The 24,129-nt window shown below is 42.7% G+C and overlaps 2 protein-coding genes across 2 annotated transcripts; both read left to right on the top strand.

Moving 5' to 3' along the window:
• Positions 1-435: 435 nt before the first annotated feature.
• On the top strand, positions 436-12,503 carry efna1b (ephrin-A1b). Its single transcript, XM_061776289.1, has 4 exons — positions 436-659; positions 10,225-10,520; positions 11,308-11,493; positions 11,582-12,503. Exons 1-4 carry the CDS (start codon positions 562-564, stop codon positions 11,701-11,703), a joined length of 702 nt encoding a protein of 233 aa, XP_061632273.1. The 5' UTR covers positions 436-561; the 3' UTR covers positions 11,704-12,503.
• A 1,822-nt stretch (positions 12,504-14,325) lies between these two features.
• Positions 14,326-23,490, top strand: slc50a1 (solute carrier family 50 member 1). Its single transcript, XM_061776290.1, has 6 exons — positions 14,326-14,555; positions 14,859-14,936; positions 17,233-17,356; positions 17,428-17,589; positions 19,901-20,020; positions 20,617-23,490. The coding sequence occupies exons 1-6, from the start codon at positions 14,488-14,490 to the stop codon at positions 20,713-20,715; spliced, it is 651 nt and encodes a 216-aa protein (XP_061632274.1). The 5' UTR covers positions 14,326-14,487; the 3' UTR covers positions 20,716-23,490.
• Positions 23,491-24,129: the final 639 nt, after the last annotated feature.

Raw genomic sequence — 24,129 nt, 5'->3', positions numbered from 1 at the left:
TCACTCACGCAACTGTGAATCAAAGACAACTTTTTGTATTCTTCTTTTACTTTTTACTGACCATTCCTTTCTGTTTTAGTCTTTCCCCTTTTCTTACATTGATTGTATGATTTTACAAATGTATTTGTGACTTGCATTTTGTCTCCCAGCTGTATTTACGTTTCCATCCTATTTTACTGATTGTATGATACAGCTAACTGTTTTTATATCTTGCGTCTTGTTGATTATTTTTCACCACGCTGTAATTCTACAACTCCTCATGGTTGTTTTTGGGAGGTTTTTATTTTAATTTTTATTTTATTGTTTTCCCAGCAGCTGGAGGGCGCGTCTGCACTTGCTCCCGCTGGTAGGCGGGGCACTCTCGCAGTCACCTCGCAGTGATTGGCTGTCTTCGGGATGAGGGGCGGGGTCGCGAGAAGACATAACAGATCAGCGTCGCGCTCTGAGCAAGTAGTAGAATTTCGCTCCGGTGATTGGAACGAGTGAGCAGCTTCGAGTCAACGCACTTCAACCTTCGCGAGAATTTATTCCAGCGCTGCTTGCTCGCTGAGAAGCTCAACCATGGATTTGGCGAGCGTGCTGTGTTTGGTGCTGAGCGTCGGAGCTTGGTTCGCCTGCGCGGAGAGACACAGCGTCTACTGGAACAGCTCCAACCCGAAGTGAGTGTCAACGTGCGTGCGCAATATTGCTCGTTTATGTCCTTTGAAGACGTTTCAAGTCAGTAACGTGCTCCTCTTTCGCGTCCTTTGAAGGCGTTCAACGTCAGCTAAATACCACCATCCATTCAATTTACACACTTTTGGGGTTTTATTTTGTTTTGTTTATGTTTTGGTTTTTGCATCTGCCTTATTCCAATGCAAGCAGCAACAGTCCAGATAGGTTTTACACAATATTGAACACCACTGCCCAGTTTAATGGCAATAAATAAATAGACTTGCAAAAGAAGCGTCACTAAGTGTTGCATCTCTTGCACAAAATGCGGATTGCACTTCTCTGCCGTCAGGGAGGTCAGAAATGTAATTTTACCCGGCCACTCAATAGGATCGATGCGGCTGGACGTGGAGGAGTGCGATTTATTCAGCTTTCAGTGCGAGCAGTGCAAAAAAGAGAATTTTTATTTGGTCTCAGTAGGACTGTAATAGCCTACCCACTCACTGCTCGTTCGATTAATCGAAAATTTAAAAAACAAACACAAAAAAACCACCAAGGCAAAAGCCATTAAGACCCATCAGGTCCGTCTTGATTACATTAGTGGCTCTCTTAATTGACCTTTAACATGTCAGTGGGTCTGAAAGAGAGACGACAACAGTGCCTTGAATTGAATATGAAAGAGAGAGCTGGTGGAAAGTTTGCAGTTGTTTTCCTGTCGAGGTGACTCAGACGTTTTGACCCACCTGAGTCACTACACCTGGAGGGGGCTCAGTCCAGTTTCCTGGAGGTTTAAATGGGCTTCATAGCTTTTCCTATCAGATTTTATTTGTGAAGTTTGCAATGAAATGCACTCACAGGTCATACACGGCCCGCTCACTGTGGGATCACCACCACTGTACAATGGAAAATAACAGGAGTGGTCATTATATTACCAAAATGGTGATCCATTTTTTTTGCAGCTTCTAAACATAGATGAACTCTTAACACACTTTCCGACTCGGAATCCTCTTCATCCTCAATCTGGCCTCCGCCCCCTGGTGATCAATCGGTCACCTGTTGAAGGGGTTCAGTAAATCCGTCAGCACCCTTTGACTGCGCCGTGACTGTGGATAAGTGATGCAAATTGATTCTCTCTCTCGATTGTAGATCGGGTGATTTGTCTTAGGGATGAGGACGCTGAGCAGATGGCAGCAGTCTGCCCATTCATGTAGGAGTGCGTGTGTGTTGGAGCAGTGTCCAGTAATGATTTAGTGCGTGTGTGTGTGTTTTTCCTTCATGACAGGTGGCGAGGCGTGTTTTTCACAGTCGGGTCTAGTCTTGTTTTTCATATTACATGCCTCTTCTTGTGTGTGTCAGAGTAGTGGCATTACTGAATAGAACCTTTTGGTTCTGCCTCCAGCCAACTTTGAACGGGAAATGATTGGAGATTAGTTGTGGGCTGCTGTGATTGTGCGCACGTCAGAGTAAAATAGGGAGTGGCCATCAGTTCAGGCATCGTCACATAGACATGATAAATGTGTGAATCACACTTACACACACTGTAGGGTGGCAAGAGAGGGGCCGGTGGACTTCAACGTTAATATTAGCATCAGGGAGCATTCCAGTGCTGTGTGTTTTTGAGAGGTTTTCTATGAGTACCTGTTTGCTCTTCGTTTTTTCCTAAACTTGCTGCAGACTCCTAAATCTCATCCCGCCCGTGCATTACCGTGATTTGTGTCACTCAGGACTCCAGTTTTACGTCTGGCCATGATTGCAGAGGCAGTCGGCAGGCCTGTCTCGGCACGCGCAATGGAGTTTAGAGGGAAGATAACCCCCCAGCCAACCTCCAACTCTTCCACTCTCGACACTCCCCTCTTCATAACCAGTCTGTGTCCTGTCTGCTCGCGGGGCCGTTTAATCCTGCCAGAATGAGAACACACACTAACATAGATTACAGACTGTTTGTAATCTGACCATCTGACCCATAGACACAAAACTATCATCCCACTGGCTTAATCTATGAGGCAAAAATAGCCACCAGGAGCAATCCTTGCATAATCTCCAATATGGTTTTAATACTTGGAAAGTAAGGACATAATTCTACTTTCTCTGTTTTGGCTAGGATTCTGTCAGCATGGCACATGCAGAAGTGCTCCAAATGTTTCAGCTTGCGAGGACATCTCTTGTGCGCTGGTTTTCAATATGGTATAAGTTTTTCCTCAGATTGGGTGACTCCAAAACTTTATATATCCACTCTAGATGTTGTTTTGGCCTTGTGCTGTGAGCCCCTGCTGTTCGTGGGAGAAAGGGACCAAGACCTGCCGCGAAAAATGAAAATGCCCCCTAAAAACTTTTATAATTGCCTATAAATGCCAGAAGATGACAGCAAAGTACTACTTTTGTCTAAATGAAGCTCCTCAACTCTCTTCACCATAGTTCCATGTCACCAAATTGTTACAAGATAGCAGCAAAGCAATACCGTTATTCCTCTAACCTGAGAACATGTTGGAGAGGTTCCAAAACAAAAAAATTTGAATTTGTGAATGTGTGGGTGTTCACTGTTTAATGGCTACCCCAGAGTCCAGTAATGAGCCTTATCGGGTACATTAGTGTATTGTGTCACTAATGACAGTAATGGAGTCATACGCAACCCCTTTTTCTGAGAGTATACATTTTAAAAAAAGTAAATAACAAGGCTAAGTTATTTTTTGACCGTCACTCACTTGTCTGTGGATGTACTCCAGCTCTCTGATTGTCCTCTCCTTCTTTCTGCTCTTCCTCTCACTTCCTTATCTGTACACCAGACTTCCTCCTCCCCCCCCCCCCCCCCAACTCACTGTCTCTCTCCCCCAACCATTTCACACAGACCCTTCTCTGTTTTGGCCCTGGTATTTTTCCACTGGAGGTGGTCAGGGCACCTTTCAACTCTACTAGTATAATATGTGTGGCCAGGCATGCGTTATATGTTTGTGTATGCTGCTCATTCATTGCATTTCAGACATCCATCCATCCATTTTCTGAGCCGCTTCTCCTCACTAGGGTCGCGGGCGTGCTGGAGCCTATCCCAGCTGTCATCGGGCAGGAGGCGGGACACACCCCGAACTGGTTGCCAGCCAATCGCAGGGCACATACAAACAAACAACCATTCACACTCACAGTCACACTTACGGGCAATTTAGAGTCTCCAATTAATGCATGTTTTTGGGATGTGGGAGGAAACCGGAGTGCCCGGAGAAAACCCATGCAGGCACGGGGAGAACATGCAAACTCCACACAGGCGGGGCCGGGGATTGAACCCGGGTCCTCAGAACTGTGAGGCTGACGTTCTAACCAGTCGTCCACCGTGCCGCCGCATTTCAGACATCCATCCATCCATTTTCTGAGCCGCTTCTCCTCACTAGGGTCGCGGGCGTGCTGGAGCCTATCCCAGCTGTCATCGGGCAGGAGGCGGGGTACACCCTGAACTGGTTGCCAGCCAATCGCAGGGCACATAGAAACAAACAACCATTCGCGCTCACAGTCATGCCTACGGGCAATTTAGAGTCTCCAATTAATGCATGTTTTTGGGATGGGGAGGAAACCGGAGTGCCCGGAGAAAACCCACACAGGCACGGGTAGAACATGCAAACTCCACACAGGCGGGGCCGGGGATTGAACCCGGGTCCTCAGAACTGTGAGGCTGACGCTCTAACCAGTCGACCACCGTGCCGCCGCATTTCAGACATAGTTTTGCAAATCCTGCCTGCAGCCCACCATCGCCCCCTAAAGGCCAGTTTTAGCTCCACTGGATGGTTTTGTTTAGCATTAATTCAACTCGGGTTGAGTTTTAATGCAAACATCTTGCAGAATTTATCCCCCCACACAGACATGGATTATCTCCCAGGGAACCCCTCAACTGTGTTCAGCCAAGATGATACCATTTAGCCTTTTGGTAGTCATGGCTGACAGAATGTGAGGATGTGAAAAAAGTGGGGATTGGTAAAAGGATTTAGGGGAAAGAGGACAGGAGTGGATGTCTGGGCACAGGGTGAGAGAAGGGTGAACTCAGTGTTGAGAAATTAGCCTGGATGAAGAGCCCTGGTATATTAAGTCAGCATTAAGCGACAGAACAAGCCAGAGGTGAAGACGGGGGGTGGGGGGGTTGGTCTCATTTGTGAGAATAAAGGAGAGGCAGACGAAAGGAGGAGAGAGTGGACAGTGATGGATGAAGGGAGGGGAGAATTTTTGGGGACTTGAATGAGCATAAAATGGTGGCGGTGACAATTTTAAACCCTCGTATTCTGCAAATGCCAAAGAGATGGACTGTATGTGTATATATATATATACATAAAAGCGCTGAAGTGCAAATAGTGAATAGAATTGGGCTGGGCTAGTCATCCCCTCAGGAAACATTGTGCAAAAAGAAGTCTGGAGGTGCACTTCATACTAGGATGGCCATTTGACTGCATTTCCTTGATGGGAAATCAACAATTAATAGATTTTAATGGGATGGGGGGATCTCTGTAAATGTTCTGAACTCTCATTTCCATGCCTTTTGATGGTCGTAAACATGCATTTCTTAAACTTTATTGAGCCAAGGCACATATTTTACATTCTCAAAAAAATTCTCACGGACCACCACCAAATGAAAATTTCACACAAGTATGCATAAATAAGGATGGCTAGACGGGTTAATTGTACATTCTGTCTAGTGCAGGGGTGGCCAACCCGCGGCTCGCGAGCCTCATGCGGCTCTTTAACTAGTTTCATGCGGCTCTTCAGGAGCTGTAACATGACATGCGTCAAAAATTCTTGGCTGGCGCTGTCATTCACTCCCCTACAGCTAGATGGCACACTGACCATGTAAGCCTGTTTGAGTGACGTCAAACGAGCGACGAGAGAATCTTTGGTGTGACATCATTTGTGTTGTAAACAATTTCCGACAAGTTACCTCTTGAAATGGCAGGGAAAAAAAGCACATCCAAACGAAAATATGAAGAAGAACACAGGACGTTTTTGCCAGAGTGGGAGAGTTTATATTTTTTTGTTAAACGTAATGGCAAGCCGATCTGCCTTATATGTCACGCAGCATTAGCGCATTTCAAAGCTTCAAATCTTCAGCTCACTCCACCCTAACATCGAACAGGAATTTCCAAAAGGGACTGAACTTCGCAAGAACAAGTTGGTCGCTTTGAAAAGCAGGTGCAGTTTTTCAAAAAAATTACAAAACACTCAGAGACCGTAACGCTTGCATCATATCAGCTGGCTTGGAAGCCAGACTGTTTGAAAGCCCCGCTCGTCACAGATGAGGCTGCGGCTGAGTTGGAGATGATCGACCTTTGTGAGGAGGATCAACTGAAAACTGTTTTAAGGGAAGGGACCGTTGAGTTCTGGAAAAGTGTGCCAATTGAAAAATACCCCAACATCAAACGAGCTGCGCTTAAGATACTGTCCATGTTTGGGTCAACGTACGTCTGCGAGTCTGTGTTTTCTACCCTGAAACATGTGAAATCAAAGCATCGATCTCTTCTGACTGACACTCATTTGAAAGAATTGCTTAGAGTGGCAACAACAGAATACAAGCCAGATTTGAAGAGGATTGTTCAAGATAAGGAATGCCAGAAGTCTCACTAAGCAGCATAGTAAGAGAAAGATGTTATTGAAAATTATTCTTTTATTGTTTGTGGACTTGCTTGAACTGAGAGTTTGTGTGTGTGAGACACAATGTTAACTGTTGAAAATTACTGATATTATCATGTTGGTGTGGTTATTTTCATTAGATCTGGCTGAGCAGAGGTCTGTGTATGCGTGCATACATGATTAAAAGATGATGTTCATGTGTACCCGTGTATGTGGCTCTTTGCAGTAACACAGGAAGAAAAGTGGCTCTTAGTCTCTGACTAGTTGGCCACCCCTGGTCTAGTGGAACAACAATTGTTCTGCCTGTCGCTGTATGTAGCTGGCATAGATAGATGACCAATTTGTAGTCAATAAATAATAATTGCAATCAATAAATTGTTGGGAATCACTGTTTTCAAGGTTTGTTCACATCATGTTGTTCTTTTGACAGCAAAGCTAGTTTTAGACAACTCTGCTGTGCACTCCATTTTGTCACAATCATTTCAAAAAAGACTCAATTAGCTCCACCTGAGTGACACAATGAGTAATGATGCATTAATCAACTATTATTATGCCCACCCTTACTGCATACTGTTGGAAGCTGAATACACTAATGTCAGTTGGCTGTAATGGAATGATCCAATAGTGGAAGAACCACTGACAGCTCCTTTGCTGGCGCTAAAGAGGCAGAAATCTGACCCACCACAGTGAATTAATAGGGTATTAAATGAGCACATCCGAGTATGGGTCCTTGGCACTAAACCGTCCAAACCACAACCCCGTTGTCGTAACATTCCAGTACGTGCGCACACACTTCAGATCATCTGAGTAGCAAATGGCAGTGGCAGGGTGCATCGTAGGTTCATCTGTTTAGTGTTTCACTGTTGCTGACTGCGGTTCTGCGCGTGTGAAACAGATATGTGTGCTGCTGCTGACTCTGACGCTGGTGTGTGTGTATGTGTGTGTGTGTGTGTGTGTGTGAAGCACAGCAACCGTGAACTCTGACCTCCTGACCCACGTGTTCCCCAGTGAAAGAGCGTGTCAGTTGTTTGACCCAAACCGGCCAGCCAAGTGCTCCAGAGACAAATGGAGGCACTGTAGCACGGTCAGGGTGAAACGGGGAAAGGGTGGCTTTTTTTCGGGGGTTGGGGTGGTGGGGGGTTGGGTTTAAAGTAAAAAAAAAAATGTGGCGGCAGAATGTGACAATGGCGAAACAAGCTCGGCTGCTTCCTACAAATGTTATAGACACTTGTGTGCAAAAAGTGCCTGGCGAGAAATCTCATTAGTGAGAATTGACCTACCTCTGCCACAAACAGACAGCCGACCTTAATAAACAGATGCGTTCATGAGCCGGCGGCATGAGTTGCCCTCAATAGCCAGGTTTGCACCAGGCCCTACACTTCACTTCAGTGCATTGCATTCTCTAACTTATTCTTTGAGAGCACACTCTCCTGTTTCCATCAAGCATTACTACCTGTACACTTTTTTTCAAACTTTGCATTGTAATGGGGTCCTCAGTTAATGACCGAGTTCTGTTTCTTCGGTGTTACCAGTAGGGCTGCGACAATTATTCAAAGAACTCAAATAATTAGATAACAAAAAAGGGTTGAAGCAAAATCTCTGCCTTGATGCGTCACAGGGGAAATTTTCCAACATGGGGTAATGTTATCGCAGTGGCACCCACCACACTCTTTATGGAAATAAGTTGGCGTCATCACAGCTAGTTAGGAGCAAAGAGTCCATAAAAGACAGAATGTCTAAAGTTTGGGATATTTCACACTCAACAAAGAAGATAATGTGCAATGTGTACCACCACAGCGTCTAAAAATATTCAATAACTGCATCCCTAGTTACTTGTTGCAATGTTCCTTATTAATGTTTAATTGTCATGAGTGAAAATGCAACCAGACTGAAGTGTGGGCCTCTCTGTTAATGTATGAATGTGGATCTTCAGAGCGCTTTCTCGTGAGAATCGCACACGGGAATCCTGAGCAAAATTGTTTTTGCAACAAAGTGAGCCCACACACATACACACACCTGGCCCCACATACAGACGACGCAGCTTCAGTATCACGTTAACGCGACTCTCACCCCCGTGAGAAGTGTCAGCCTGTGGCAGCGAGAGACACAGCAGCCGAGAGCGCTTTGATGGGCCAGATGTAACGGCCCGGGAAACCTAAGGGCTTGAGAACATTTGATCCGAATTTCAAAAACAAATGAAACCATCTATCCATCCCCCAAGGAGAAATATTGAACCCATGAATGCTCATAATACATCAGAATAAACGTGTTTGTTTGTTGCATCGTATGGCCCTTCTGCTAAATTCCAAAACAACCGCAACACTGACTGAAGTCTGGTTTAATTGCGAGAAAAGCACTCTGGATGAGCTCATACGATCGACACATCCGCTCCAATCATGGTAAAGTGAAAGCTCCACAGGGGGTAAGGTACAGAGGTTGGAGGGGCCCCGAAGGCCTCCAGTCTACAGGGAGGGGAAGGGTTGAATTACGCCCTTTTCATTTCTCCTCCCTTCCTTTTCTAGTCAACACATTGGCCCCAGACCGCTTAACAGCTTTTAATTAGCCTGGCCATTGGATGTGCTGCGGAGGAGTTAAATAAAAGGAGACCCCCTCCCCCCAATGATGAATGGTGTGAATGGAATTGGCAACACTATCCATTTAGTCCTCTTTGGGCACACCACTATATAGAAGTCTATAGTTGGAAAACAAAGCTTGTTTAGCCAATTAGAGTCTCAATTTATGCCTTTGCTAAAACAGCATTTATTCCAGCTATGATATCCAGCTTAAGGTACATGTATTTATACAGTCCTTGTCCTCACTAGTAAGACAGTCCCACACACTAGTAGAGTGACGAGGGCGCACTAGTAGAAAGACTTACCAGTAAGGTTTTTTTCAACTACAGTATGACATTCCTGTGCACTAATAGAACAACTACATGTTACTAGTATGCACCCTAGTCATTCTACTAGTTCGCTGAATTGTCTTACTCGTGAGGACAGAAAGCGTAGTAGTCGATGGAGCTGAGGCTGATATTGAATAAATGTGAAATATGTTTTGAGGCATAGCATAGAGGAGGGGTGGGGGGCTGATCAGCCTATTAGGCCTGCCTAACAAGTTTAGAACTGTGCTTGGGTAACAAAGCATGTTTTGACTAGTGGGTTAGTGCTCACACACACACATACAGATGTATATACACAAACGCAGGGGCAGGAAGGAGGGGTTAAAGGCCCGTGATTGGAGCCACTGTGTCTGTGCTTTGGCCACGGGGTCTGAGCAGGAGCCACAACAACAGGAGGGGTTTGGGAAGGGGGGTAAAGAGGCACCACGTCCTGCACTTTGATGCCGACTGACACTCAAACGACACACAGGAGCTCTTGTCGCTTTCACTCGCTGCAAAACCCTCGTCCACATTTACTGAATGACAAAATAGCGCCTTAAGAGTTTGCCTTTCTAGCAGAAACACGCGCACACATTGCCGGAGAGCAACAGAAATCGCAGCACATCGGAGGAAGTGAGCAAAGTGGAGACGGTGAGGCTTGAAAAGCGCCATAAAACTTAAAGGAGGAATAAAGATGAAAAGAGAGCAGAAGGGCGTCAGTCTGACGGAACCACGCCCCTTTTGTCTCTGTCTTTGATGGAAGCAAAGTGGAGGAAAACATTGAGACTGTAAAAAAGAAAAGTGTTGCAGTGGTGTTTTGGTAGCGAGAGTAAGTGTAAGGTGTGTGAGCGGAACGGCGCCAAGGCTGAACAAGTCCGGCCTGACTGGCCTCTTTTGACTTGTCACACTAATTAGCGCTTAATGCTACAACACTGAACCACACAAACACTCTGCACGTGCACCAGAGGGTAAACAGGTGTGCGTTGCATTGCGACACGACTAATTAAACCTAATTATTAGTGTCAACGTGGTTGCTTGCAATAAAAACATTTGTGAGGCCCCTGGTCATTAAACAGCTCTTTCTCATCTCCCCTCAGCTTCCTCTGGGACGACTACACGGTGGAAGTCCGCATTAACGACTACCTGGACATCATCTGCCCGCACTACGCCCACGGCGAGGTGCCACCGCACTCGGCCGAGCGCTACGTGCTCTACATGGTGGAGAGGGAGGACTACGACGTGTGCAAGCCGCACTCCTTCGACCAGCTGCGCTGGGAGTGCTCGCGGCCCTTCGCCCCTCACGCCCCCGAGAAGTTCTCTGAGAAGTTCCAGCGCTTCACCCCCTTCACCCTGGGCAAGGAGTTCAGGCAGGGAGAGAGCTATTATTATATCTGTAAGTATTTAACGTAAATATTAATGAGTACAGAGCAATCCTTTAGGTCGGTCACGGTTCACGATGGTCGTGAAAAACACATAAAAAGTCCAAATGAAACCAAACCTTTATTAACTGTGCAAAGTTTGAGGTACAAATTCTTAACTGGCATACAAGTTAAACAAAAATAAAATAACACTACTCACTCTTCGAAGCCTTGACATACACATAATAGAGAGGGAAAAGGAAACCGTTAATAGAAAGCTTCACTGCTTAGTAAAATTGGTAGAAATGTAACATTGTGACATTCTTAACAGTCATTCAAATATTTATGGCACACATCTGTGTCTAGTATAATTGCTATAAAGTGTTTTAAGTAACATTTAAAACAAAATTAAGCCATAAAAGTATAAAAACAAGTTAATAGATATCTCATACAGCTAAAGTAAAGTAAAACTACTCACTCTTTGAAGGCACCTGAGAAGACACATATTGGAGAGAGAATAGTTAACCATATATGGTCATCTTCTCTGGTTCGTTAAGAATTGGTACAAATGTAAAATTTTAACATTCTTATTTCCATACAAGCGTGAAAAAGAAGTTAACCGCTGTCTCATACTAAAATTAAGTAAAACTACTCACCATTTGAAGCCATAAACAGAAATAAGCCACAAGAAGCAATGCATGTGCTGGGTCTTTCAAATTCTGAATTGTACAATTTTTGAGGTTCCACTGTTTTATCGTGTTTAAAAAAAAAAATAATAATAATAATATTAATCAACGTTCCCTCTGTGTGTGCTCCCAACAGCCAAGCCGATGCATCACCACGGCCAGGACTGTCTGAGGCTCAAAGTGGCCGTGGCTGGACAGAAAGGCTCGGCAAAGACTCACACGGGCAAATCCAAGGCAGAGACGGAGAAGAGCTTGGACGCGTCAAAAGTCAAGTCTGTCTCTTCCGGCAGCGTTCACAACCTCTCCAATCGTCTCCCGGCAGGTGAGGAATCTACGGGCTGCTGCACACGTTTTCACATTACCGAGTCATGAAGTCACACGCTCACTTACTATCTCTCTCGTGTTCTCAGACGACCCGACCGCGATGGAGCCCAACGTCCAGAGGAGCATCGGAAATTCAGTAACGCGGCTCGTCTCCTGCTCGCTCGTCTTGACGCTCCTTCCGGTTTTGTTAGGGGCGATGCTACACTGAACAAAAAAACATTGCGAAACAGCCCAGTGCTGGTCACCGGGGTCACGGACACTTTTTTTTTTTTTTTTTTTTTATATATAATGAATACAGACCTTTTATACAAAGACAAGAGTGTGTGTGTGTGTGTGTGTGTGTGTGTGTTGTGATGTGAATGTGGAGTGTGGATCACTCCAAAGAAGAGGACCTCCATTTTGTTTTTTGATGAAGCAGCATTTTTTTGGGGGGAGCAATTTAAGGTTGTTTTTTCCATACCACTCAGTAGGTACACCTCCAGTTCCTGTGTCAGCCGCTGTCACTGTGTTATTTAGGATGTTTTATTTTGTGACGTTATTGTGTAGCACTCATCTCCGCAAGCCTCAAATCCGTGTACCACTGTTCACTACGACAACATTCTCATTCCGGTACTGCATTAAACACAAGTGAATTCTGCAATTACGATGTTTTACATTTTTCATTAGATTTACTAGAACCTAAATCAGCTAAACAAAAAATGTAAAAATGTTTAATTTCAGTCCCTGCCAAATGGTCATGAGTCCTTGAGACCCAAGAATGGGAGCAAAATGGTCAAATAATGCAACCTTATTAGTGCATTGTTGTTTAGTCAGTCTTCTCATGGTACATGCTTACAGATGTGACCCCCCCACTTGTCAAACCTCAGACTGAAGGGACTTCTTGAAAAACATACACTGTAAAGTCATTTTCTATGTGTTTAATATGTAAATGTGTACATAGATAAACTATAAGATATTGTATTAAGATGTGAAAAATTTGTGGAATAAAAGAAAGTGTTGTAATATAAATGTCTTGTTTTTGCCCCCGTTATGGCAAAGTTATCCCCACCTATGCGATCCAAGTCCGCCCACAGGTCTTTCCCAACCTCTCACAGCCTCGGCTTTCCACGACTTTCATCCCGTCTGCCGCAGTTTGCGCTGGCTTCAATTTCACAGACTGCAAACCAAACATGGATGGGGGGGATGATGAAGGGGTGCGATGTCGCGGACGGTGCAGGACGAGAGGCCTGCGAGCACACTAGCAAGCGGGTGTGAAGGTGTCACTCTCGCCTCCTCACTTGCACCCTTTTTTTTTGTCCCTTTTTCACCTCTTTCTTTTACTGCTCCATACATCCTCTCTGCAGACGAAAGATGAGAACGTGCCCACATATAGGAGTGAAAAAGAGGGATGGCAAACAAGCCGTCAAAAACCTCAGAATTGCCTGAAAACTGTCAAAAGTCGCTATCCTCTGTAAAACCATGCAACATATACTGTACATCCCAAACCAGAATATAAAGACGCTTTCCCACCATCATGGCATATTTGCTTGATACGTACTCACCAGAGATGAGCTAAGTCTCAGATACATTGTACAATGTAACACTCATGTCCACGCTATGTGTGAAAGCAACAATGACATCACCGAGCAGATGCCAGTCTCCCATAATGTCCAAATTCCATGCATTTTCTATCGTGCTTGTCGTCATTTAGGGTGGCGGTGCAGCTGGCCCCTATCCCAGCCAAAGTACACTCTGGACTGGTCGCCAGCCAATTGCAGGGCACATACACATATAGCCAAATTCACACTAATAGGTAATTTAGTGTCATATATGAACCTACTGTATATGCATATTTTCGGAATGTAGGAGATAACTGGAGTAGCCTATGCAGAGAAAACCCACAAACCCACACAAGCAAGAGGAGAAGGAGGAGGGCCTGAGCCACATTCGAAGACAGGCCCTCTCGACTCGAGGCAGATGTGCTAACCTCTATTCCACCGCGGTGCCATAAAGTCAAACAAAAATAAAAATTTTTAAACAGGATTGAATGCTTGGGTTTTACAAGAACTCTCAAATATATATATTTTTAGATACTACAATCTCCAAATGGGGTTTTTTCCAAATAGCATGATAACACAAAGACACTAAAGGGGACACAATAATAAAATGTCAAATAAAATGTAAAAATTAAGCAAAGACAGTTAGGGAGTGGAAATTATATTTCAAGGGCTGGAGGTAAATGTCAAACTTGAGAGTTGTTCAAGAGTGTTGTCAGGGCAACGAGCATTGTACTCTACATTGTAATTAAGTACTACTAACAGCTGATGATTCATTTATTCATTTATTTGATACTAAAATAAAGCTTTTTTCCTAAATACTGTAGACTGTATCAGTAAAATGCAGTGCAATTAAAATGTAACACCATAATAAACATGATGAATGAATACATTTTGGACAGTGTCCATCAAAACTGCAGGCTTACATGACACAAAAATAGATTTACTGTACAAAATATTATTTGTGAAAGGAGCATTTTTAACTACACGGTAGCTCTTGTACTGGATTTCATGCAGTAGGTGTACCTAATGAACTGTCCGCTAAACATGTCAGAAATATTTCAGTTAAACCTCCACAAATTTATATTTTTTCTATAATATGTTTACTAAAACTGGAAACTGTTATTTTGATCGTATTACACTGTTTAAACTTGCTTAGTTAAATATTACCGTTCGTCCACCAAATCAAAACTCATCCTCGCGGATTTGTCAACACGGTGACGTCAGGCGGATCCGTGTCAGCAACCCATTCATTGGACCGACTTCACACCTCGTGATTCGGCAAAGAGCCAATCGCAGCGCAGAGTCACCGATCAATTGATTGCAAACACGGAAATCCAGACGGAAGAGAAGCCTACAGAATTCTGCTTGTTAAGACAAAATTTAAAAAAAAGACAAAAAAAGCAGACATTACACTTCAAATATCTAGAATATTTATTTATTTTTTTGTCCGTTTTATGGATTTGCTGCAGCTTTTATCATGGGCGTGCATCGTGTTCACACTCGGGATGTTCTCGACTGGATTGTAAGTGGAATTCTGTTTTTGCGGCGTGGCAAACTTTAAATTCGTTTCCATACGAATGATAATTTTGTGCAAATGTTTTTAACATTGCGTCTGCCAGATGACATGGATTTATTTCATGGATTAAACGCGTTGAAAACTTTTTGAACTGGAGTAGCTGTCATTTGCAGTGATGAATATTTACTAGATTAACGATGACACAAATCCCTTCGACATTGACGTTACCTTATTTGTGTGTGTGTGTGTGTGTGTGTGTGTGTGTGTGTGTGTGTGTGTGTGTGTGTGTGTGTGTTTGTGTGTGCGCAGAGTCGACCTAAACAAGATGCAAACATCCAAGAGCACAGACAACATCCAATTTCTGCCTTTCCTCACCACATGTGTCAAGTATGTACGATTTGAGCAATTTTCTAATCAAAACAAGAGCACCTACCGATACATGTAAACAGTCACGATGATGGATTAAAGTGTGGAGTCTTGCTGCTTATTTATTTATTTATTTATTTTAATGTCTTGACTTGTCCTATTTGGCTGTTAGGTCAAGCAGAATGGCGATTCTGTATCTCTTTTATGCCGGATCAGTTTTACTGTGCAACAGTGGAGTTTTTTTTTAGACTGCCACTGGTTTTTTTTCTTTTGTATTATGATGGATGTTTAACAAAAACTTCAGAATGAGGTTTTAAAGCAGAGTGACAGAAAGAAAAGGAGATGACAGGGAAAAAAACAACAACAAAAGACACTAGTAAACACGATAAGCAAAATAAATCCATCCATCTATCCATTTTCTGAACCGCTTCTCCTCACTAGGGTCGCGGGCGTGCTGGAGCCTATCCCAACTCGAATGTGCACGTACAAACAAACAACCATTCGCACCTACGGGCAATTTAGAGTCTCCAATTAATGCATGTTTTTGGGATGTGGGAGGAAACCGGAGTGCTCGGAGAAAACCCACGCAGGCACGGGGAGAACATGCAAACTCCACACAGGCGGGGCCGGGGATTGAACCCGGGTCCTCAGAACTGTAAGGCTGACGCTCTAACCAGTTGCTCACCGTGCCGCCCAAAATAAATCCTTCTAGGCAAAATACAATGTCGTATTGGGTTCGAGTATTGTACGGGGCAGTAGTGCTACAACCTGTTAAGGAAGAACCAGGTTATATAGGACAGGAGGGAAGTGAACAAAACAAGGGTAATGGACTTGGCTGTACAACTGGAAGGTGGTGAGAGTGGCTATGTAAATTCTAAACTTCAATATCAGCTGAGTGCAAGTGAGGGGACCTTCCAAGACATGGTCATCAGAGTTATTTATAGCAATTAGAAAGTAGTCCCACACCAAGCAACTGAGTCACAGGGGTGTGTGTCTTCGGACACATGCAATTGAATTGACACCATCTCGCAAGCACGATAAACGTCAGAAGTGACCTGGAATTGTTGTGCCAGCACAACGGGGAGTGAGGACCCCACCCCACCCCGCCGAGGGGGTGGGAGGGTGGTCCCACTGCCCCACCTGAGAACGGACCAGCGGACAAGACACCACCCATATCAAGGGACCCATGGCGGTCCACCCGGTGGCGCCACAGAAGCATGCAAAAGCGCAGGGGCCCCCCAAACCCGCGGGCCCCTCCACTGTAGTCCGCTCCCGTCCAGCCAGAGGGTGGATTGGGGCGCCCAACAGGAGGACGATAAGGGGGCACCCAGATGGTCAGCCACGGGGCCCGAGAGAGGAGCCCTCACCCCTAGCACCTGAAAAAATCAATGTATGTAGTGCATTAAAAAAAGGGGGGGCTAGTGTGTGTAATGTTGTTGTAAATGAGTTCCCTGCGCAGTATCAAAAATTATGTTAATTTTGTGGACATGATCCATTATGTTGTGTGCTTTCATGTTCATGTTCTGGAGACCTCATTAGTTCACTAGTAACAAGGTCACAAATCATTGATAAATAAAACATCGCATGAAAGTCCCTCACAGCACATTCTACATCATAATCATGTTTAATCTGTCCATATATGATGACAAGGTGATCAAAACATTGCTATTATCAAAAAACAATTAAAATGCACCCATTGACAGAGTGAAAAAGGCATGTGCAAAAAAACAAAAAAAACTATACACTATACCAGCATCATATATTAAATGGCTTTATCTGTGCTTTCCAGACTTGGATTGATTTTGTCAATATGTCCTCATAATGGCCCAAAAAAGTTTTCTTTAAAATGTTTTTTTTCACTTTTTTGTTTAAAAAAAAAAAAAAAAAAAAAATCAATACGCAGCAAACCACATCGACTCATATTTCCAGATCTGTTATTATTTTGTCAGTCTGTCCTCATATGATGGCACAATGACCCCAAAACATGATTTTTTTTTCGCCTGAAAATGTCAAAACGATCATTGCAGTTGAGGTGGCAGTAAAAAATTGTTAGCCTAATAGCATACAGTAATTGCTTAAGTCATTTAAAACTTAATTTTTCCAAATCAGTAAAAAATACCAAAGTACTTGTGAAAAATAGCTTTTCTCGTTTTCTCAAAACTTTCAAATATGACTTAGGCAACTATGCTATTAGCCTAACAACAATTTCATCACAAAAAAGGCAACAAAGCCTAAACTGTGTGTTGTAACACAGACATGACAGGGCTTACATGTGTACAAGTGTACCTTCCCTCTTAATATTTTTTTTTTCTCACAGTAACCTCGGATGGTTATGCTATGGGATGCTGAAGAGAGACCGTACACTTATTGTGGTCAATCTTATTGGCGCTTTACTGCAGGCCCTCTACATCATCGTATACTTGAAGTACACAAAACAGAAGGTCAGCATGGTAGCTGTCATCATGTTTGTGTGTCTCTATGTGTGCCTTACAGCTGTGTTTTGTTTTGTCAGAGAAAGGTACTGTTACGAATAGTTGCAGTCGGAGTGGTGGCGACCAGCGCTGGGTTGTACTTCACAATGTTTCTCCCTCCGGGCGACGTGCAACTCAACCAGCTCGGCCTCGTCTGTAGCGTGGCCACCGTCAGCGTGTACCTGTCACCGCTTGCCGACCTGGTAAGAAACTTATACTTAAGTGAAGGAATGTCCAAGAGTGACATATGGACCTAGTCGTATCGTGCGTCATTCACCGTTGAAATAGACGCGTGATATGCTGTGGCGCAAATACAGTATAGTGAACCCCACTATATGCAGGGGTGCATTCTAAATCCACCTCCAATAGGTGAAAATCCGATATGATGTGATAGAGAAAGACCGTTTAAAAAAAAAAAGCATTTCTGAACTTTATTGTGGCTGTAGTTTGCAGTGTGTTTTCCACCACCCTAGTATTAAGATATTGTTGAGTAAGAGCTCACGGAGTGTTTGTATTTATTTAGCAGAGAAGAGTCAGGTGTCATGGGGCCCATCAGATGTCTTCTTTCCGGTTGTGTTTGTCTCTGATCCTGTTTGTCTCCTTTCCTCCATCTGCCTCACATTCAGAAACGAGCCGGTCACTTTCCTGCCATTCTTCTCCTCATCTGCATCTTCCTGTTATTCCCTCACCATTGGGCCCCTATCCGCTCAGAGACGGCAGGTTGACTTGTTAAAGTCGGCCTCGTGATGTGTTGCCACTTAGCACCCCTTGATTAGTGAGAAATCCTTTCCTTATTTGAGTGTCTAAAATACTTATAAGTAAGGATACTTTTGGTGCTTCTTATTACTTGCGGTAGTAGAAAGAAATACTCAGCAGCATAAACTGCCACAATTAATCCTTAACACGCAGAAAGTCTATTTCAAATACCAATAATTTAGATTATTATTATATAATTTCAATAATTTAGATTATTTTAAAATAATAAACGAATATTGAAATTTTGGGCGACACGGTGGGCGACTGGTTAGAGTGTCAGCCTCACAGTTCTGAGGACCGGGGTTCAATTCCCGGCCCTGCCTGTGTGGAGTTTGCATGTTCTCCCCGTGCCTGCGTGCGTTTTCTCCGGGCACTCCGGTTTCCTCCCACATACCAAAAACATGCATGAATTGGAGACTCTAAATTGCCCGTAGGTGCGAATGGTTGTTTGTTTGTACGTGCCCTGCGATTGGCTGGCAACCAGTTCAGGGTGTACCCCGCCTCCTGCCCGATGATAGCTGGTATAGACTCCAGCACGCCCGCGACCCTAGTGAGGAGAAGCGGCTCAGAAAATGGATGGATGGAATATTGAAATTTTGTGTTTATTGCTGAGTTGAATATTTTTCCCATTGGAAAAAAAATCTAAATGAAAATTAAAAGCCTTATTAATGGTGCAGACAGTGGTTAACCATGGTTAATGTTAAAACATAAAATGAACAAAAATTCTTAGTAGATTTTTTTCATGTTAAATGCTGTCATATTTAGACTTTTTCTCTTTCTTTATTTTTTATGGCACGAATTTTTCACAAACAATATGTAACCATTTTCAGTTCAAAATGAATCTTTAAATAGGACTATTTGAAAGATAATTGAAACAATTTACCCCAAAAAATTCTACTTTAGCAAGGGCTAGCTAGAAAATGTGCTTTTACAAAGTGCAATCACGAATTGCAACTTAATGGACCAAATACAGTTAATGCATAGAAGGCAATAGCTTTGGGCTGGAAGCACTGGCTTTTCATTTGAAAATCCCCATCGTCAATATAGTGACTTGTCAAGGATGGTAAATCTCCTTTGTTCTGCTTGACCACTGGTCAGTCGCACGGTCACAAACTGCAAAGAAGTCAGCAGTTGTGATTTCCCTCTCCATTTACTCACAGCAATTCTTCGTTGTGGTTGGTCAGGCCAGCTGAAAAGTTGAAGTCAAGGCAGCTGCTACAACGATCGTTAAAAGTGTCTTACCGTGACATGCCACCTTTTCGCCAACGTGCTGAGAGGCCCAACTTCAAAATAAAAGCTTCATATATTACTACATTGGACATGAATGCAATTGTATCTGAGGCTTTCATTTTGAAGTTGGCTGAGCTTAATGAAGTCTTAACTATGAATTCGCCCCTTGGCGGTTGGCTAACTAGGTTGTGGGCACTGCTGCAAATTGAAGCACTTTTCATATGCAGCAGTGCCCGCATTTTAGGTGGGGGAAAAAATTGCAGACTATCAGGCTCATTTAACCATGTCAAGCCAAAACCGCGATCACGATTAAAATTCCATTAATTACGCAGCACTACTTTAAAGATTACAACGTTTCTGTCAAGAAACATCTGGTTATTCATATCTCACTGCTTTGATTCTGCTTGCTTCATGTCACTTGTTTAATTGTTTAACTTGTTTATCTTCTTCTTTGAAGTCTTTGTTAAGGTTACTCCTTCTATTGCAAGAAGTGTTGGTGATTATATTTTATGTGGTCCTCTCATTTAGGTGGCCATAGTGCGTAGTGGTAACGTGGAGCGCTTGTCCTTCCCTTTGACAGTAGCCACGTTCTTCACCTCCACTTCCTGGTTCTTCTACGGCTTCCAGTTGAACGATAATTATATCATGGTATGAAACACTTGCACCATGCCACACACACAATTATTTACCTCTATCTATTATTATTACAGTGGTGCCACGACTTAAGTTTAGAATAAGTTTTAAGTTTAGTTTAATTCATTCCTTGACCATGCTTGTAACGCAAATTACTCGTCTCTCAAATCAACCTCATTTTCTCATTGAAATGAATGGAAATGCGTAATGCTTAATCCGTTCCATCCGTAAATATAATTTTTTGAGCAATTAAGTACACGAGTATATACAGTAAATGAACAGGTCATTTAAATAGACACATTCCTCCATCTTGTGATCGGATCAGTGATCGGCTATCGTTTTTTTTTAACTCGCTGATCGGCCCCAAAAATCCTGATCATGTAAAGCCTAAAAATAAGTTTGTAAACCGATGTGTTAGTAACCCATGGTTCCACAAAGAGGTTCCACTTCATCGCTCTATTTTTTTTTCAATTCGTTGGAGCTCTCGAGAGCCTGAAGCTCACTCGTAACTCGTCATTGTTCGCATCAAGGCAAAAAATTAGTTAATGATTGTTAATTGAGGTACCACTGGAGTGTATTATTCCTATTTTTTTTGTGTGTTTGCATTTTAGCTCCCTAACCTTCCTGGAATCTTCACAAGCGTCATCAGATTTTACTTGTTTTGGAGATATGCCTCCGTCAGCCCTTCCTATAAATCCATGCTGATATGACCACATCATATACAGTAATGTGCATGTTACACTAAGAGTAAGTGCCACTGTGTAACAGGTGGCAACAATGTCTACATGTCATAAAGTTACATGAAAAACATTTATTTTACAAGGATGTATTCAAGAATACATAGGAAAAAAAAAAATCTTCAGGTGTGTTTTTTTTTTTTTTTTTTTTTTTAAATAAAACTTCCCTTCAAGTGCCTTCTTTTGGGTACGAGGGAGTACTAGGGACACACTGAAAAGAAATTTTCACAGTAAACCTGAGAAAAGGAAAAACTTGTTACGGGAATAATGTCACAATGTTACGAGTCTTGAGAAAAAGATGGAATCTCACAAGATGTCATATTACCAGTAGGAATTCTTGTTTTTATGAAAAAACTAGCCATAGTTCTATGAAAATAAGGTGTACATTTTAACAAATGAATGCCAATTCTCACGCAAATTTCATACTTAATGTAAAATTATGACTTTCTTCCAGTTTCTGTAAAGTTAAAATAAATGGCAGTATAGCTTGTAAATTTGACACACCACTAAGAAGAGTGTTGTTAACAACCCTGTCATATTTAAATGATTTAAAAAATTGTCAGGTCTATAAAATGACTTGTGACACTTCCAAATCATGAAAAATCAGGCCATTCGTTCAGCGTCTCCACTGAATGTTTGCGCTGCTAAAATATATCTACTTAAAGCCTCTAGTGGCTGGAATACATCCCAGCGAGTCGTTGAAGGGCTTTCTGCACCCTGACGAGAGGCTAGCCATCAGCTAGCTCGGGAGCTAACGGGCTACCGGAGCCTCCTCGGAGCTGACACTTCAGTGAAAGTCAGCCGTTTATTTACACAGCGGCACACGTTAGCCTGTGGCTCACACAAAATGACAGAAGTTTGAGCACATACTTCCTGCTAGTTGCATACTGTATCTACCCACAATGCTTTGCGTAAAACAAAATACAAAACACATGGGAATTTAAATAACGACACCAAGCTGTTCTGTGCAACCCCAATTCCAATGAAGTTGGGACGTTGTGTTAAACATAAATACAAACAGAATACAATGATTTGCAAATCATGTTCAACCTATATTTAATTGAATACACTACAAAGACAAGATATTTAATGTTCAATCTGATAAACCTTTTTGTTTTTAGCAAATAATCATTAACTTAGAATTTTATGGCTGTAACACGTTCCAAAAAAGCTGGGACAGGTGGCAAAAAAGACTGAGAAAGTTGAGGAATGCTCATCAAACACCTGTTTGGAACATCCCACAGGTGAACAGGCTAATTGGGAACAGGTGGGTGCCATGATTGGGTATAAAAGGAGCTTCCATGAATTGCTCAGTCATTCACAAGCAAAGATGGGGCGAGGTTCTGTTTTTATTTATGTTTAACACAACATCCCAACGAGCAGCACGGTGGGCGACTGGTTAGAGCGTCAGCCTCACAGTTCTGCGGGCCGGGGTTCAATCCCCGGCCCCGCCTGTGTGGAGTTTGCATGTTCTTCCCGTGCCTGCGTGGGTTTTCTCCGGGCACTCCGGTTTCCTCCCACATCCCAAAAAGATGCAGTAATTGGAGACTCTAAATTGTCCGTAGGTGTGACTGTGAGTGCGAATGGTTGTTTGTTTATGTGTGCCCTGCGGTTGGCTGGCAACCAGTTCAGGGTGTACCCCGCCTCCTGCCCGATGATAGCTGGGATAGGCTCCAGCACCCCCGCGACCCTAGTGAGGAGAAGCGGTTCAGAAAATGGATGGATGGATGGATGGACAACATCCCAACTTCATTGGAATTGGGGTTGTAAATTGTGGCATCCATGCAAGATGCCCTTTCAGGGTTTAGCCATAGTTAGCTTGCTAACTGCACGCTGTAGCAGTAGAAATCATATAAAAGGTACATTTCAATAAATTAGAATTGTGTCAAAAGCTTTATTTGGTAAGGTAGTTCAATTCATTCATTCACAATCAATAAACTGTGAAAATAATTTTTAATTAAGAAATTCTCTAAAAAAGCATTTTCTCAAGTGTTTAATGAATGTATATGCATGAGGACTGAAATATATATATATAAATATAATTTTGTTTTCTTTTTAAAAAATCAAACTGTATTTTATCAGAAACAGAATCATCTTTATTTTGCCAAGTATGTCCAAAAAACATACAAGCAATTTGTCTCCGGTCGTTGAAGTTGCTCTCGTACGACAACAGGAATTTATTTTAGTAAAATGACAACTTTTGTGCCCAGAAATTACAGTTTTATTCTCAGAAAAATACAACTTCTTTTCACCTAACATTAGGGCATTTTCTCGTAACATTACGTTTTCTTTCTCTTGCATAATTTTTCTTTTCAATCTGTTTTCAATACTCCTTCGTAGTGGTTGTTGTTAAAAAAGTGACATTTTCTGAGCCGCCAACATTTTCTAATATTACTATCTAATGAGATTTCATTGAATTGTTTTCTACAATCCAAAGACTTTGTTGTTTACAGGCTGCTATTTTGAATATAGGGTACTCGTGTGGAGCATTGTCTTTCTTCTGTCTTCTGTCGGAAAAATAGTTTTCTACTCTATTACCTCTTGTGCCTGTCCTTATTAGACAACATATCAATGCATATCAGTGGCAATAAGTTGTTTTTTTTGTTGTTTTCTAATTGCTGACTGTTAACATTGGCTGTTTTTGCAAGCTTTTTTTTTGTTTTGTTTTGTTTTTTTTAAACTTTTTTAAAATGTGCAAATGGACCTAAGAATAAATGAAAGCTGTTGCCAATAAAGGATGACAAAGTGCCAAGTGTTTTTGTTTGTTTATTTATTTATTTAAATTGTAACCAAACTGCTGTCAGGGTGGACGACTGGTGAGCACATCTGCTTCACAGTTCTGGGGATGGGGTTCAAATCCCGGCACCGCCTGTGTAGAGTTTGCATGTTCTCCCCGAGAAATTTAAATTAGGTTTCCGATCTCATCACAGTACAGAATCTGCTCTTATCAAAGTGCTAAATGATATGTTTGAATACTGACTCGGGAAAGGTGTCAATTCCGGTCTTGTTGGACCTCAGTGTGGCTTTTAATACGGTAGATCATAATATACTGCTGAACAGGTTGGAAACGTGGGTAGTACTAAATGGAACAGTCCTTAAATAGCTTGCATGTGTCAAGCAGACCAGGATGTGTCAAGCATGTGTCAAGCTGACCAGGAGAAGCTCATCCATGCTTTCATCTCAAGTAGACTTGACTATTGTAATGGTCTTCTGACTGGACTCCCTAAAAGACCATTAAATAGCTGCAGCTCATTCAGAATGCTGGAGCTCGGGTTCTGACCAGAACAAAGACGTCAGAGCATATTACTCCAATTCTAAAGTCTTTACACTGGCTCCCAGTCAGCTTTAGAATAGATTTTAAAGTTCTGCTACTGGTCTATAAATCAC

Source organism: Phyllopteryx taeniolatus, chromosome 6 (genome assembly GCF_024500385.1).
Source record: "Phyllopteryx taeniolatus isolate TA_2022b chromosome 6, UOR_Ptae_1.2, whole genome shotgun sequence".
Classification (NCBI taxonomy): Eukaryota; Metazoa; Chordata; class Actinopteri; order Syngnathiformes; family Syngnathidae; genus Phyllopteryx; species Phyllopteryx taeniolatus.
This window is presented reverse-complemented; position numbering and strand designations above follow the sequence as displayed.

Excerpts from the sequence above, each read along its gene's own strand:
- efna1b (XM_061776289.1), top strand. The coding sequence starts at position 562 with ATGGATTTGGCGAGCGTGCTGTGTTTGGTGCTGAGCGTCGGAGCTTGG. Across the intron at positions 660-10,224 it reads TGGAACAGCTCCAACCCGAA|CTTCCTCTGGGACGACTACA; the intron begins GTGAGTGTCAAC and ends ATCTCCCCTCAG. Across the intron at positions 11,494-11,581 it reads CTCCAATCGTCTCCCGGCAG|ACGACCCGACCGCGATGGAG; the intron begins GTGAGGAATCTA and ends TCGTGTTCTCAG.
- slc50a1 (XM_061776290.1), top strand. The coding sequence starts at position 14,488 with ATGGATTTGCTGCAGCTTTTATCATGGGCGTGCATCGTGTTCACACTC. Across the intron at positions 14,556-14,858 it reads GGGATGTTCTCGACTGGATT|AGTCGACCTAAACAAGATGC; the intron begins GTAAGTGGAATT and ends GTGTGTGCGCAG. Across the intron at positions 14,937-17,232 it reads TTCCTCACCACATGTGTCAA|TAACCTCGGATGGTTATGCT; the intron begins GTATGTACGATT and ends TTTTTCTCACAG.